General features: G+C 44.7%; 1 protein-coding gene across 1 annotated transcript in view; it reads right to left on the bottom strand.

Annotated features, from left to right (window-relative positions):
- Positions 1-2,849, bottom strand: part of FAM234B (family with sequence similarity 234 member B) — a 47,021-nt gene extending 44,172 nt beyond the window's left edge. Inside the window, exon 1 of the mRNA XM_021706707.1 lies at positions 2,795-2,849. Within this exon, the coding sequence (XP_021562382.1) occupies positions 2,795-2,849 (55 nt within the window). The remainder of the gene's footprint in view (positions 1-2,794) is intronic.
- Positions 2,850-12,934: the final 10,085 nt, after the last annotated feature.

The raw sequence follows: 12,934 nt of genomic DNA, 5'->3' as shown, positions 1-12,934 counted from the left end.
CCAGTCTGGGCGACAGAGTGAGACTCCAACTCAAAAATAATAATAATAATAATAATAATTTCAGCATTCTATAATTTATGCTGTTTGTCGCTTCTCTGGAGGCATGATTTAAAACCGTGTTATATATCTGTGTAGGCCATCTAAGTGGTAACACTGCAAGTCACAGTGAGCCAGTACTAGCTTGCCTGGTATCAGATGAGCTAAATGGAACACATTTTTTTTTTTGAGTTGGAGTCTCACTCTGCCGCCCAGGCAGCCTCAACCTACTGGGCTCAAGTGATCCTGCCCCCTCAGCCTTCCAAGTAGCTGGAACTACAAGCACATGCCACCACACCTGGCTAATTTGTTTATTTATTACAGAGACAAGATCTCACCAAATTGGCTAGGCTGGTCTCGAACCCATGGGCTCAGGCAGTCCTCTCACCTCAGCCTCCCAAGGTGCTGGAATTATAGGCGTGAGCTACCGTGCCCGGCCTTCTTTTCTCTTAACAGTACTACACCTACTCACATTTTATTTATTTATTTAGAGTAGGAGTCTCACTCTGTCACTCATGCTGGAGTGCAGTAGCACACTCACAGCCACTGCAGCCTCTACCTGCTGGGCTCAGGGGATCCTTCTGCCTCAGCCTTCCAAGTAGCTGGAACTACAGGAATGCACCACTATGCCCAGCTACTTTTTAAAAAAATTTGTTGTAGAGATGAGGTCTCACCAAGTTGCCCAAGCTTGTTTGGAACCCTTGGGCTCAGTCAGTCCTCTCACCTCAGTCTCCCAAAGTGCTGGGATTATAGGCGTGAGCCTTCGCACCCAGAACACATTGTGCATTCTTTTTTTTTTTTTTTTTTTTGAGTTGGAGTCTCACTCTGTCACCCAGACTGGAGTACAATGGCCGCTCCCGGCCACCGCAGACTCCACCTGCTGGGCTCCAGCGATCCTTCCGCCTCAGCCTTCCAAACAGCCGGAACTACAGGCGTGCATTACCACGCCCGGCTAATTTTTTATTTATTGTAGAGATGGGGTCTCGCCAAGTTGCCCCGGCGGGTCTCGAACCCACGGGCTCAGGCAATCCACTCATCTCAGCCTCCCAAAGGCACGGGATTACAGGCGGAGCCACCAAGCCTGACCAGAACACATTCTTGAGATATGCAGACTGGGAAAAATAACCTTCAAGTGCAACAAGAGTGTAGAAAAATTGTCCATTTTTCGTTGCAGGAGAAAAGGAATTGAGTTTCTAGGAGAAAGTTCAGGTGTCCCAGAACAGCCAGGTTACACAGGGTAGGCGAACAGGAGAAAAAATATCTGTCCATTTTTCATAATGAAAAGGTATATTCTGGGAGAGTCCTCTCTTCTGGGAGCAAAGACAATAAAATTTTGCAATTTAAATTTTGGTTAAAAACTTTGCTTCAGGGCAAGCGTAATGGCTCACACCTATAATCCCAACACTTTGGGAGGCCCAGGCAGTAGGATCATTTGAGTTCAGGAGTTTGAGACCAGCTTGGGCAGTATAGCAAGATCCCATCTCTACAAAAAAATTTTAAAAATTAGCTGTGCGTAGTGGCACACTCCTGTAGTCCCAGCTACTTGAGAGGCTGAGGTGAGAAAATGGCTTGAGCCCAGGAGTACAAGGCTGCAGTAAGCTGTCATTGCGCCATTGCACTCCAGCCTGGGCAACAGAGCTTGACCTTGTCTCAAAAGTTAAAAAAAAAAACAACTTTGTTTCAAACTGTGTAGTTTCCCAAAGTGCCTGTGTACACTTGTATGTATACATATAAACATGTGTCAGTGTATACACATCCAATAGATGCGGCATCTCCAGTTCCTCAAATTTCAATGCTCGATTTTTATGGCATTTCCACTTTCTCCAAATCAGCTTTGCCAAATGATTTTCAGGGAGAAGCAAACAGCAAGGAATTCCTCCCTCCCAAGCTCCCTTAATCTTCCTCCACTTTGTCTTCTTTGCCCTCTGGAAATCTCTCCCGTCACTACACATTTTTTTTTCCATTTTAACATATGAACTACAGCTTAGAATAGTGTTGCTCAAATTTAATGTACTTTTCTTTCAAAGAAAAAAAAATTAAAAGCAGCTGTTGGATGAATCGGGATCCTTACCTTTTACATAGAGAATACCTGTGAGTTTCTCTCTAGTAGTCTAGGCAGAATTCTCTAATATTCTAGGCAGAATGTTGCCCAAACACCCCATGAAGTCACTGTGGAAAGTGCAAACACCCGGGGGCTCTTGTCCTTTTGAACTTGACTTGCCTCCCTGAGAAGTTCAAGAGTGCCTGGAGGCCGGGTGCAGTTGCTCACGCTTATAATCCCAGCACTTTGGTAGACCCGAGGTGGGAGGATTGCCTGAGCCCATGGGTTGGAGACCAGCCTGGGCAACTTAGTGAGACCCTATCTCTACAATAAATCAAAAAATTAGCCGGAAATGGTGGTGTGTGCCTGTAGTTCTAACTACTTGGAAGACTGAAGTGGAAGGATGGCCTGAGCCCAGCAAGTCGAGGCTGTGGTGGCTGAGAGCAGGCCACTGCCCTCCAGCCTGGGTGACTGAGTGAGACTCCTACTCAAGAAAAAAAAAAAAAAGAGTGTCTGGGGAGGGGTGCCCACAGACAGCCTAACCTGCCTGGCAGCTGTGCCTGCTGCGAAGAAATTTTATTTCTGAAAATCACAACTGAAGCCAGAAGAGCCCTTTTATCCTGCCTAATTGATCTGCAGTGGGAGTGTTCCTCCTCAACCTTCTCCAGTTGCAATAACTTACAGAAGGAACCCATCATATTCACTGGTTCTTATTACCTTGATAATATTTCAAGTATTGCTCCAGGTCTGTAAGTGTCCTAAATTGGTCCATGATCAAATTCGATTATCGAATACTCGCCTTTCCCTGGGCACTTGTGGCCACTTTTGCTGGTCCTGATCCCCCTACTGGGCTTCACGTCCTCCTCTTGGAACCAGTGCCACTATGTCCACTAGCATCCACCATCCCTCCTCCTTGGTACTACTGGGCTGCCGGGCCCAGGGCCTTCTCTACCTCTTCTCAAAAACTGCTACTTCTTTCTGTATCTCCCACTAGTCAATGCAACCTCATATTTTAGTGCTGTTAAAATGTCAAAGATGGGCCGGACTCGGTGGCTCAGTCTGTAATCCCAGCACTTTGGGAGGCCGAGGTGAGTGGATTGCCTGAGCCCGCGGGTTCGAGACCCGCCTGGGCAACTTGGCGAGACCTCATCTCCACAATAAATCAAAAATTAGCCGGGCGTGGTAGCGCACGTCTGTATTTCCAGCTACTCGGAAGGCTGAGGCGGAAGGATTGCCGGAGCCCAGCAGGTCGAGGCTGCTGTGGCCAGGAGCAGCCACTGCACTCCAGTCTGGGCGACCAAGTGAGACTCCCACTCAAAAAAAAAAAAAAAAAATGTCAAAGATGGCCGGGTGACAGTGGCTCAAGCCTGTAATCCCAGCACTTTGGGAGGCCGAGGAAAGAGGATTGCCTGAGTTTAGAAGTTCGAGACCAACCTGGGCAACGTTGGTAAGACTTCGTCTCTACAATAAATCAAAAAATAAGCTGGGCATGGTAGCGCGTGCCTGTAGTTCCAGCTACTTAGGAAGCTGAGGTAGAAGGATCACCTGAATCCAGCATGTCGAGGCTGCAGTGGCTGTAGGGTGCCACTGCACTCCAGCCTGGATGATAGAGTGAGACTCCAACTCAAAAAAAAAAAAGTCAAAGCTGTGCAGGGCAAAGGAAGCCAAGGAAGACTGCTTGTTTCTTCATGTTACACTTTATTAGAAAATTACCAGTAGGCTGCTGCCCTATTCCTCAAGGTCAAATGTATTTTCAATAGACAGAGCTTTCCTTTTTTATTTAGTGAGTTAATCAGGGCAAAGTAATTATTAAGGTAAATGTTAAGGTTGTGATTTTAGAGACAAAAAATTCATTTCTGTTAATAGTCACACTCAAGGTAGGGGCGCACGTAGGCTGCTCTAGGGCTCTATTATACCTCCCAGCCATTCAGGGACCCAGGCTCCTTCTGTCCGGGGCTTCTTCATCCTTAGGACCTTGGAGTCATCCAGTAGATCATTTGCATCCCAGATCATGCAGGTAGTTTTATGGCCTAGACCCAGAGCTTGAAGTACACGACTTTTGCCCACGTTTATTTGGCTAGGATTCGGACACAGAATATATTGTACCTGAGAAGGTGTGAACCCAAGAAGAAAACGAAACAAATTCGGGGAGCATCTGGACAATTTCTGCTATACTGGTCACCCCGTGCCTTTATAAATTACAGACCTGAGTTTTGTTGTTGCTGTTGTTGTTGTTGTTTAGATTAAGGGAGTACATATACAGATTTATTACATGGACATATTGCATAATCCTGGAGTTTGAGTTTCTGTTGAGCCCATCACTCAAATAGTAAACATAATACCCAAGAAGTAATTTTCAACCCTTTCCCCTACCCCCCCTTCCTCCTTTTGGAATACCCAGTGTCTATTGTTTCCATCTTTATGTCTATGTGTACCCAGTGTTTAATTCCCACTTGCAAGTGAGAACATGTAGTATTTGATTTTCTGTTTCAGCATTAATTTTCGTAGGTTAATGACCTCCAGCTACACCCATGTTGCTGCAAAGGACATGATTTCATTCTTTTTATGACAGCATAGTTTTCCATGTTGTGTATGTACCACATTTTCTTTATCCAGTCCACCACTGATGGGCACCTAGGTTGATTCCATGACTTTGCTCTTCCATGAATAGTGCTGGATAAACATATGAGCACAGGTGTCTTTTTGATAGAACATTTTTTTTTTCCTTTGGGTAGATATCCAGAAGTGGAATTGCTGGGTCAAATGGTAGTTCTATTTTTAGTTCTTTGAGAAATCTCCATACTGCTTTCCACAGCGGCTGAGCTAGCTAAGATTCCCACCTACAATATAGGAGCGTTTTCTTTTGGCCACAACCTCACCAACATCTGCTATTTTTTGACTTTTTAATAATAGTCATTCTGACTGATGTGAGATGGTATCTTGTGATTTTAATTTGCATTTAGCTGATAATTAGCAATGCTGACCATTTTTTTCATATGATGGTTGGCTACTTGTATATCTTCTTTTGAAAAGTGTCTGTTCATGTTCTTTGCCTACTTTTTAACAGGTATTTGAGTTTTTTCTTGTTGATTTGTTTGAGTTATTTTTAGATTCTGAATATTTGTCCTTTGTTGGATGCATCGTTTGCAAATATTTTCTCTCATTCTGTAGGTTTTCTGTTTACTCTGTTGATAGTTTTTTTTTTTTTGGGCTATGCAGAATCTCTTTAGTTTAAATCCCAGTTGTCAATTTTTGTTTTTGTTACATAATTGTTTTTGAGGTCTTAGTCATAAATTATTTGCCTAGGCCAACGTTCATAAGAGTTTTTCTTAGGTTTTCTTCTAAGATTTTTATAGTTTCAAATCCTACATTTAAGTCTTTCATCTATCTTATTAATTTTTGCATATGAAAGGTAGGGGTTCTGTTTCATTCTTTTGCATATGACTAGCTAGTTTTCCCAGCATCATTTATTAGAGTATCATTTCCCCATTGTTTACTTTTGTCAACTTTATCAAAAAACAGTTGGTTGTAGGTGTGTGGCTTTATTTCTGGGTTCTCTATTCTGTTCCAATAATCTGTGTGTCTATTTTTGTACCAATACCATGCTGTTTTGGTTACTATAGCCTTGTAGTATAGTTTGAATCTAGGTAATGTAATACCTCTGGCTTTGTTCTTTTTGCTCAGGTTTTCTTTGGCTATTCAGATTCTTTTTTGGTTCCATATGAATTTTAAAATTATATTTTCTAATTCTGTAAAAATAATATTGGTAATTTGATAGGAATTGCTTCGAATCTATAGATTGCCTTGGGCAGTATAAACATTTTAATGATATTGATTCTTCCAATCCATGAGCATGGATGTTTTCTCATTTGTTCATGTCATCTGTGATTTTCTTCGTCAATATTTTATAGTTCTTGTAGGTATCTTTCACTTCCTTGGTTAGATGTATTCCTAGGTATTTTATTTTACTTTATTTTGTGGCTACTCTAAGTGGGATTGCATTTTGATTTGATTCTCAGCTTGAACGTTATTGATGTATAGAAATGCTACTGATTTTTGTATGTTGATTTTGTGTCCTGAAACTTTACTGAAATCATTTATCAGGTCTACAGGTCTTTTGGAGGATTCTTTAAGGTTTTCTAGGTATAGAATTATATCATCAGTAAACAGAGATAATTTGACTTCCTCTTTTCCTATCTAGATGCCTTTTATTTCTTTCTCTTGCCAAATTATAGACCTGAGTTCCTGAGGGAGGGGAGAACTTTCAGGCATGGCTTTACTTAGAACTGCCTTTCTCCTCTAGGAACTAAAGCTTTGTTCCTAAGGTGAGCCTGTCATCCTGACTTATGGACTTTCCACTGTGTTTAAAGCAAAGTTTTCCCAGGAGGCTCCTCACTCCTTCCACATATAGATTTCAGGAGGCCATTCCTACATCTGTCAGCAGAGCCTGAACAAGTCTGAACTCACTGGCAGACCCATCTTCAGCCCAGAGTAGCACCTTCTGCTATACTTCCAAGGAGATAGAACCAGGAAGCAATAATAAGTATGAGATTAAGAAAGCAAAAAGAGCCGAGCTCAGTGGCTCAGCCTGTAATACTGCGCCTTTGGGAGGCTGAGGTGAGCGAATTGCCTGAACCCGCAGGTTCGAGACCCGCCTGGGCAGCGAGACCTCATCTCTACAATAAATCAAAAAAATTAGCCGGGCGTGGTAGTGCGCGCCTGTAGTTCCAGCTACTTGGAAGGCTGAGGCGGAAGGATTGCCGGAGCCCAGCAGGTCAAGGCTGCGGTGGCCGGGAGCGGCCACTGCACTCCAGGTCTGGGCGACAGAGTGAGACTCCAACTCAAAAAAAAAAAAGAAAGCAAAAAGAAGCCGGACTTGGTGGCTCAGCCTGTAATCCCAGCGCTTTGGGAGGCTGAGGTGAGTGGATTTCCTGAGCCCACTGGTTCGACACCCGCCTGGGCAACTTGGTGAGACCTTATCTCTACAATAAAATAAAATAAAAAATTAGCCAGGCGTGGTAGTGCGTCCCTGTAGTTCCAGCTACTTGGAAGGCTGAGGCAGAAGGATCACCGGAGCCCAGCAGGTCGAGGCTGTGATGGCCGGGAGTGGCCACTGCACTCCAGTCTGGGTGACAGAGTGAGACTCCAACTCAAAAAAAAAAAGAAAGCAAAAAGAAAATACCATTGCAAATAGCAATGAAAGCAGTGAGATGAAGAAAAGCAAAAGAGGTGCCCAGCCAGGGACATTTGGGGGTTAAAATGCAAATGTCAAGGCATCTGTGAAATCAGTATTGCATTCAGATCAAGAAGTCCAAAAAGGGTGTATACTGGTGGCACATTTGCCTCTGATTACAGAGGACTTAACCCTGACCTGGAGTTGCATGGCTCATCATGAAGACAAACAGGTCTATGTACCCAGAGTGTCCTTTAATAAAACACAAGGACTTATCCAGTTCAGATTCATATAAAGACTGCCAGCCTACAGAACTCTCTAAAGTCTAGACTATAAAATGCTTTCTGGGCCCTGAGATTTAAACAAAGGCATCTCCTTAACAAGTCTCTAGCTGGAACACGTATTTGAGAGCAACCGTGTAATTAAGGACAGAGCCACCCAGGCATCTGAGTTCTCCGTCCTCTCAGCCCTCCTCCGAGCTTACTCACATGTTGACTGAGGCCTCTGTAGGAGTAATGTGGTTGGTAGTAGCCCCTACTCAATCAGCACTTCTCACTTGCAAGAGAAGACACTGTTTTGGGCCCTTGCAACTTGACCCAAATCTCAGCCCTTCACCAGCTTCCCCAAAAAAAGAACCAAGTATGTTGTGACTTAAGTGGTTTTTCTGGGGTCAGGAAGAGGGGTCAAGGCACACAGCACACACTAAAAATTATCTGTTAGCCACATCTGTTCTCAGGTCTCTGCTGCTGGCCCCATTGTGATGTCTTTCTCTCCACTAGGACCCTCTTGGGTGTGTTCCACTCTTAGGCTTTCTTCTCCTCCCTTCTTTCCTGTCCTTTGCAGACATTAGCTTTGACAGGAGCCTGCAGTCTCACCTCCACCCTACAATGGGTAGAATCTTTTCATGAAAGCTGTTGTTCAGGTTGGGTGCAGAGGCTCAAGCCTGTAATCCCAGCACTTTGGGAGGCCAAGGTGAGAGGATTACCTGAGTCCAGGGGTTCGAGACCAGCCTGGGCAACTTGGCAAGCCCTCGTCTCTACAATAAATTAAAAAGTAGCCAGGTTTGGTGGCACTTGCCTGTAGTCCCAGCTACTAGGGAGACTAAGGCGGAAGGACCACCTAAACCCAACAGGTCAATGCTGTGGTGGCCGTGAGCATGCCTCTGCACTCCAGCCTGGGCAACAGAGAAAGACTCCGACTAAAAAAAAAGAAAAGAAAGGTGTTGTTCCATACAATGGAATTCTCACAAAGAGTTTGCCATATTGTTCCTCCAAAAATATCTTGTTGAATTCTAACAACAATCCTATGAGGTAGGAATTGCTACCCCAGTCTTTCAATGAGGAAAGATAAACGTGAATAGATAAAGCAACTCGTCCAAAGTTGCACAATTCCCAAGTATTGGAAGGAGGATTTGAATGCAGGTTTTTCTGGCTTTTAATCACAGGCAGGGATGCCAAATACTCCGCACGTGTGCTCCAATTTGTCCTTTCTGCATCCATAGCACATGTCAGTCACCACACTTGTTGACAGTAGACCCAGACAAAACTTCAGAATCTTTAACTCAACTGTCCAGGGTGCCACCACCTATCAACTTGATTCAGCTTAAACAATGAAAATTGTCTGTAATCCCTACCTCACTTCTAGCATTGTAACCAAACTATGAACCCCTTTGGGACAGTACTCAGTTTATGAGAAGTTTTCAGTGTTGAATGTAGTTGATATTTGGCCAACATTTGTTCTGGTTGTTAGAAATCCTAGCTGATTAGTCAAACATGTTCTGATTAGTCAGGACCTACGCAGTACAGACTTTTTCATATTTAGATTACACCCTTGGTTGAGTGCTTATCTAGCTCACTGGTTAAGTCCTATGTAATGCTCAGAAAGGCAGTCAATCAGGGTATTACTGGTTGTATAACAGAAATGCTAGAACATTTCCTTTTTTTTTTGCCAGTCTTAGAATGCTTAGAATATTTATTATTGGTAACTATTTGTTGTCATATGAATACATGTCTACCATATTAAATTAGAATGTATGTAGCCAGGCTCGGTGGCTCAGCCTGTAATCCCACGCCTTGGGAGGCTGAGGTGAGTGGATTGCCTGAGCTCGCAGGTTCGAGACTGTCTGGGCAACTTGGCGAGACCTCATCTCTACAATAAACCAAAAATTAGCCGGGCATGGTAGCACATGCCTATAGTTCCAGCTACTTGGAAGGCTGAGGCGGAAGGATCACCGGAGCCCAGCAGGTCGAGGCTGCGGTAGCTGGGAGTGGTCACTGCACTCCAGTCTGTGTGACAGAGTGAGACTCCGACTCAAAAAAAAAATTTGAATGTGTGTCTAACATATTAAATTTGAATATATGTCTACTATATTACAAAACCCATACTAAATGGTGAGTTCTTTAAAAATAGAAGTGAAATTTTTTATCTTTTTAGCTCTACCCAGTGCAGAGCATATGGCCCTGGATGTTTATTGGCTAAATGTGCATTCAAGAATGAACAACTGGCTGGGCTCAGTGGCTCAGCCTATAATCCTGCGCCTTGGGAGGCTGGAGTGAGTGGACTGCCTGAGCCCGTGGGTTTGAGACCTGCCTGGGCAACTTGGTGAGACCTCATCTCTACAATAAATCAAAAAATTAGCCAGGCATGGTAGTGCACACCTGTAGTTCCAGCTACTTGGAAGGCTGAGGCGAAAGGATCGCCGGAGCCCAGCAGGTCAAGGCTGTGGTGGCCAGGAGCGGCCACTGCACTCTAGTCTGGGCGACAGAGTGAGACTCCAACTCAAAAACAAAACAAAACAAAGAATGAACAACTATCATGTTATGAGAGAAGAATGAAATCAAATTAGGGGAAAAAGCACAAAAAGGGGGGGATACTTATAATCAATAAAACTTCTTCTAAGCTTCTAAGCTCATATTCCTTGATTCATGCAATACAAAATTCTCAAGTTCTTCCCCACTCCTCTGCATCCTAATGCCATGGGCCAAGCACACAGCCTGCATGACCTCAGGAAACCCAGTCCCTCCACATGTGGGTCCCTTAGCAGTGTGCACATGCTTCACATAGGCTTCTTGGCTGTCACTTCTCCCCTATGCCTCCCATGAGGTGGACTCAGGATTTCTGATAATGACCTCTGCCCATATCATCTCTGTATCTTCATAAAGAATTATACCTGGGTGTGGTGGTTCATGCCTGTAACCCCAGCACTCTGGGAGGCCAAGATAAGAGGATTGTTTGAGCCCAGGATTTCAAGGCCAGCCTGGGTAACATAGCAAGACCTTGTGTGTACAAAAAAATCAGAAATTTAACCTGGCATGGTGGCGCACACCTATAATCCCAGCTAGTTGGGAAGCTGAGGCAGAAGGATCACCTGAGCCCAGGATGCCGAGGCTACAGTGAGACGTGATCCATGTCACTGCTCTCCAGCTTGGGTGACAGAGTGAGTCCGTGACTCAAAAAAAATTGTAAGCCGGGCTCGGTGGCTCAGCCTGTAATCCCGCGCCTTTGGGAGGCCGAGGTGAGTGGATTGCCTGAGCCCGCGGGTTCGAGACCCGCCTGGGCAGCGAGACTTCATCTTTACAATAAATCAAAAAAAAAAAATCAGCTGGGCGTGGTAGCACATGCCTGTAATTCTGGCTACTTGGAAGGCTGAGGCGGAAGGATCGCTGAAGCCCAGCAGGTCGAGGCTGCGGTGGCCGGGAGCGGCCACTGCACTCCAGTCTGGGCGACAGTGAGACTCCAACTCAAAAAAAAAAAAAAAAAAAAAATTGTAGAATTGTAACACAGACTACGAAATGCTGCCACTTGGTATCAAGTGCCCGCCCCAGAGTCCACTGGCTACAGCCTTCTCATAAGGCCATTCCTGGATAGTTCTTTCCACAAAGCTGGATATAAAATAGTACACAAAGTCAATGAGTTCCCTCAAACGCCTTACCATCTAGTGGGAGAGACTGACTCTAAGCAAGCAATAAATAAATATATCATTACAAATTGGGGCAAACACTATGAAGAAAAATAACCTAGCACCATGAGAAAGAATTACAGGGAGATTATAGATTAGACTGGGGAATGAGGAAATGGCTTTCTGAGAAACTGATGCTTAAGCAGAGGCCTGCAGAGTGAGTGGAAGTTGGCCATGTAAAGGATGAAGGGAGGGGAGGGGAGGGGAGAGGAGAGGAGGGAAAGGGAGGGGAGGGGAGGGAAGAAAAAGAGCTTGGTTCTATGCAGGAAATTAGTGTGCCCAAGAATAGTTGCAAAGAACCAGTGGTGAGAAGCAAGAGGCAGATAGGAGCCAGATCATGCAGTTGTCTTGAAGGCCTTGACATTGAACATTGAAGAACTTTAATTTAAAAAGTGATATGACCTCTGCTGTGCAGAGAACAAATTGGAAGAGAGCAAGAATGAAAATAGGAAAACCAGTTACAAGCAAGAGGTTATGGGGGATTTAGTCACACATGCTTTGTCTCCCAGACTTACTGTGTACACAAATTCTGGCTTTTCACCTGCTTTCCTGCTTTGATAAGAAAAAAAAAATATGAATGCTGTTTATTTTTCTCTTATTATACAAACTATCAAGGCTTACAGAACTTATGTTTCTTCCTTTGGGAGCCTGACTGCAAATGATACAGTCACCCATCCCCAGCCAAACACATTTCTGCCACCCCAGCAGCTGTTCTTCCTACAGCTTCAGTCAGCTCTCATCTGGGACTGAACCAAATCCTATCAACACTGAGGCTTCCTGGGTCCTTTCTGCCCTGAGTGATGCTAGGTCTCTGTGGAACTGTTGCCTTAAATGGCAGCTCAATGCGTAATATGTGGAAATAAACTCTTTCTCATTAGTCTCATTCCCACACATTTTCAGCTTTCCTTATTTGAAACACATTGTTATGATGTAGTTTTATGAATGAACTAAAATTTATTATTATTATTATTTTTTTTTTTTTTTTTTTGAGTTGGAGTCTCACTCTGTCGCCCAGACTGGAGTACAGTGGCCGCTCCCGGCCACTGCAGCCTCGACCTGCTGGGCTCTGGCGATCCTTCCGCCTCAGCCTTCCAAGTAGCTGGAACTACAGGTGCGCGCTACCACGCCCGGCTAATTTTTGACTTATTGTAGAGATGAGGTCTCGCCAAGTTGCCCAGGCGGGTCTCGAACCCGCGGGCTCAGGCAATCCACTCACCTCAGCCTCCCAAAGGCATAGGATTACAGGCTGAGCCACCGAGTCTGGCTATTTATTATTATTATTATTATTATTTTGAGTTGAGGTCTCTGTCACCCAGGCTGGAGTGCAGTGACACAATCACAACTCATCACAGCCTCCAACTCTTGGGTACAAGCAATCCTCCCATTTCAACTTCCTGAGTAGCTAGGACTACGGGCCTATGCCACCACGCCCAGCTAATTTTTTTTTATTTTTTGTGGAAATGAGGTCTCACCATGCTGCCCAGGCTGGTCTCAAATTCTAGGGCTCAAGTAATCCTCCTGCTTTGGCTTCCCCAAGTGCTGGGATTGTAGGCATGAGCCACTGCACCTGGCCTGAGAATTACTTCTTAAATATTTCCGTTACAATCTTGCCTCAGGCTGGGCTCGGTGTCTCAGCCTGTAATCCCAGCACTTTGGGAGGCCAACGCGAGTGGATTGCCTGAGCCCGCGGGTTCGGGACCCGCCTGGGCAACTTGGCGAGACCTCA

Source organism: Carlito syrichta, unplaced genomic scaffold (assembly GCF_000164805.1).
Source record: "Carlito syrichta isolate Samal-C Ts95f unplaced genomic scaffold, Tarsius_syrichta-2.0.1 Scaffold315952, whole genome shotgun sequence".
Lineage (NCBI taxonomy): Eukaryota > Metazoa > Chordata > Mammalia > Primates > Tarsiidae > Carlito > Carlito syrichta.
Note: the sequence above shows the minus strand (reverse complement) of the source record. Positions and strands in the feature narration are given on the sequence as shown.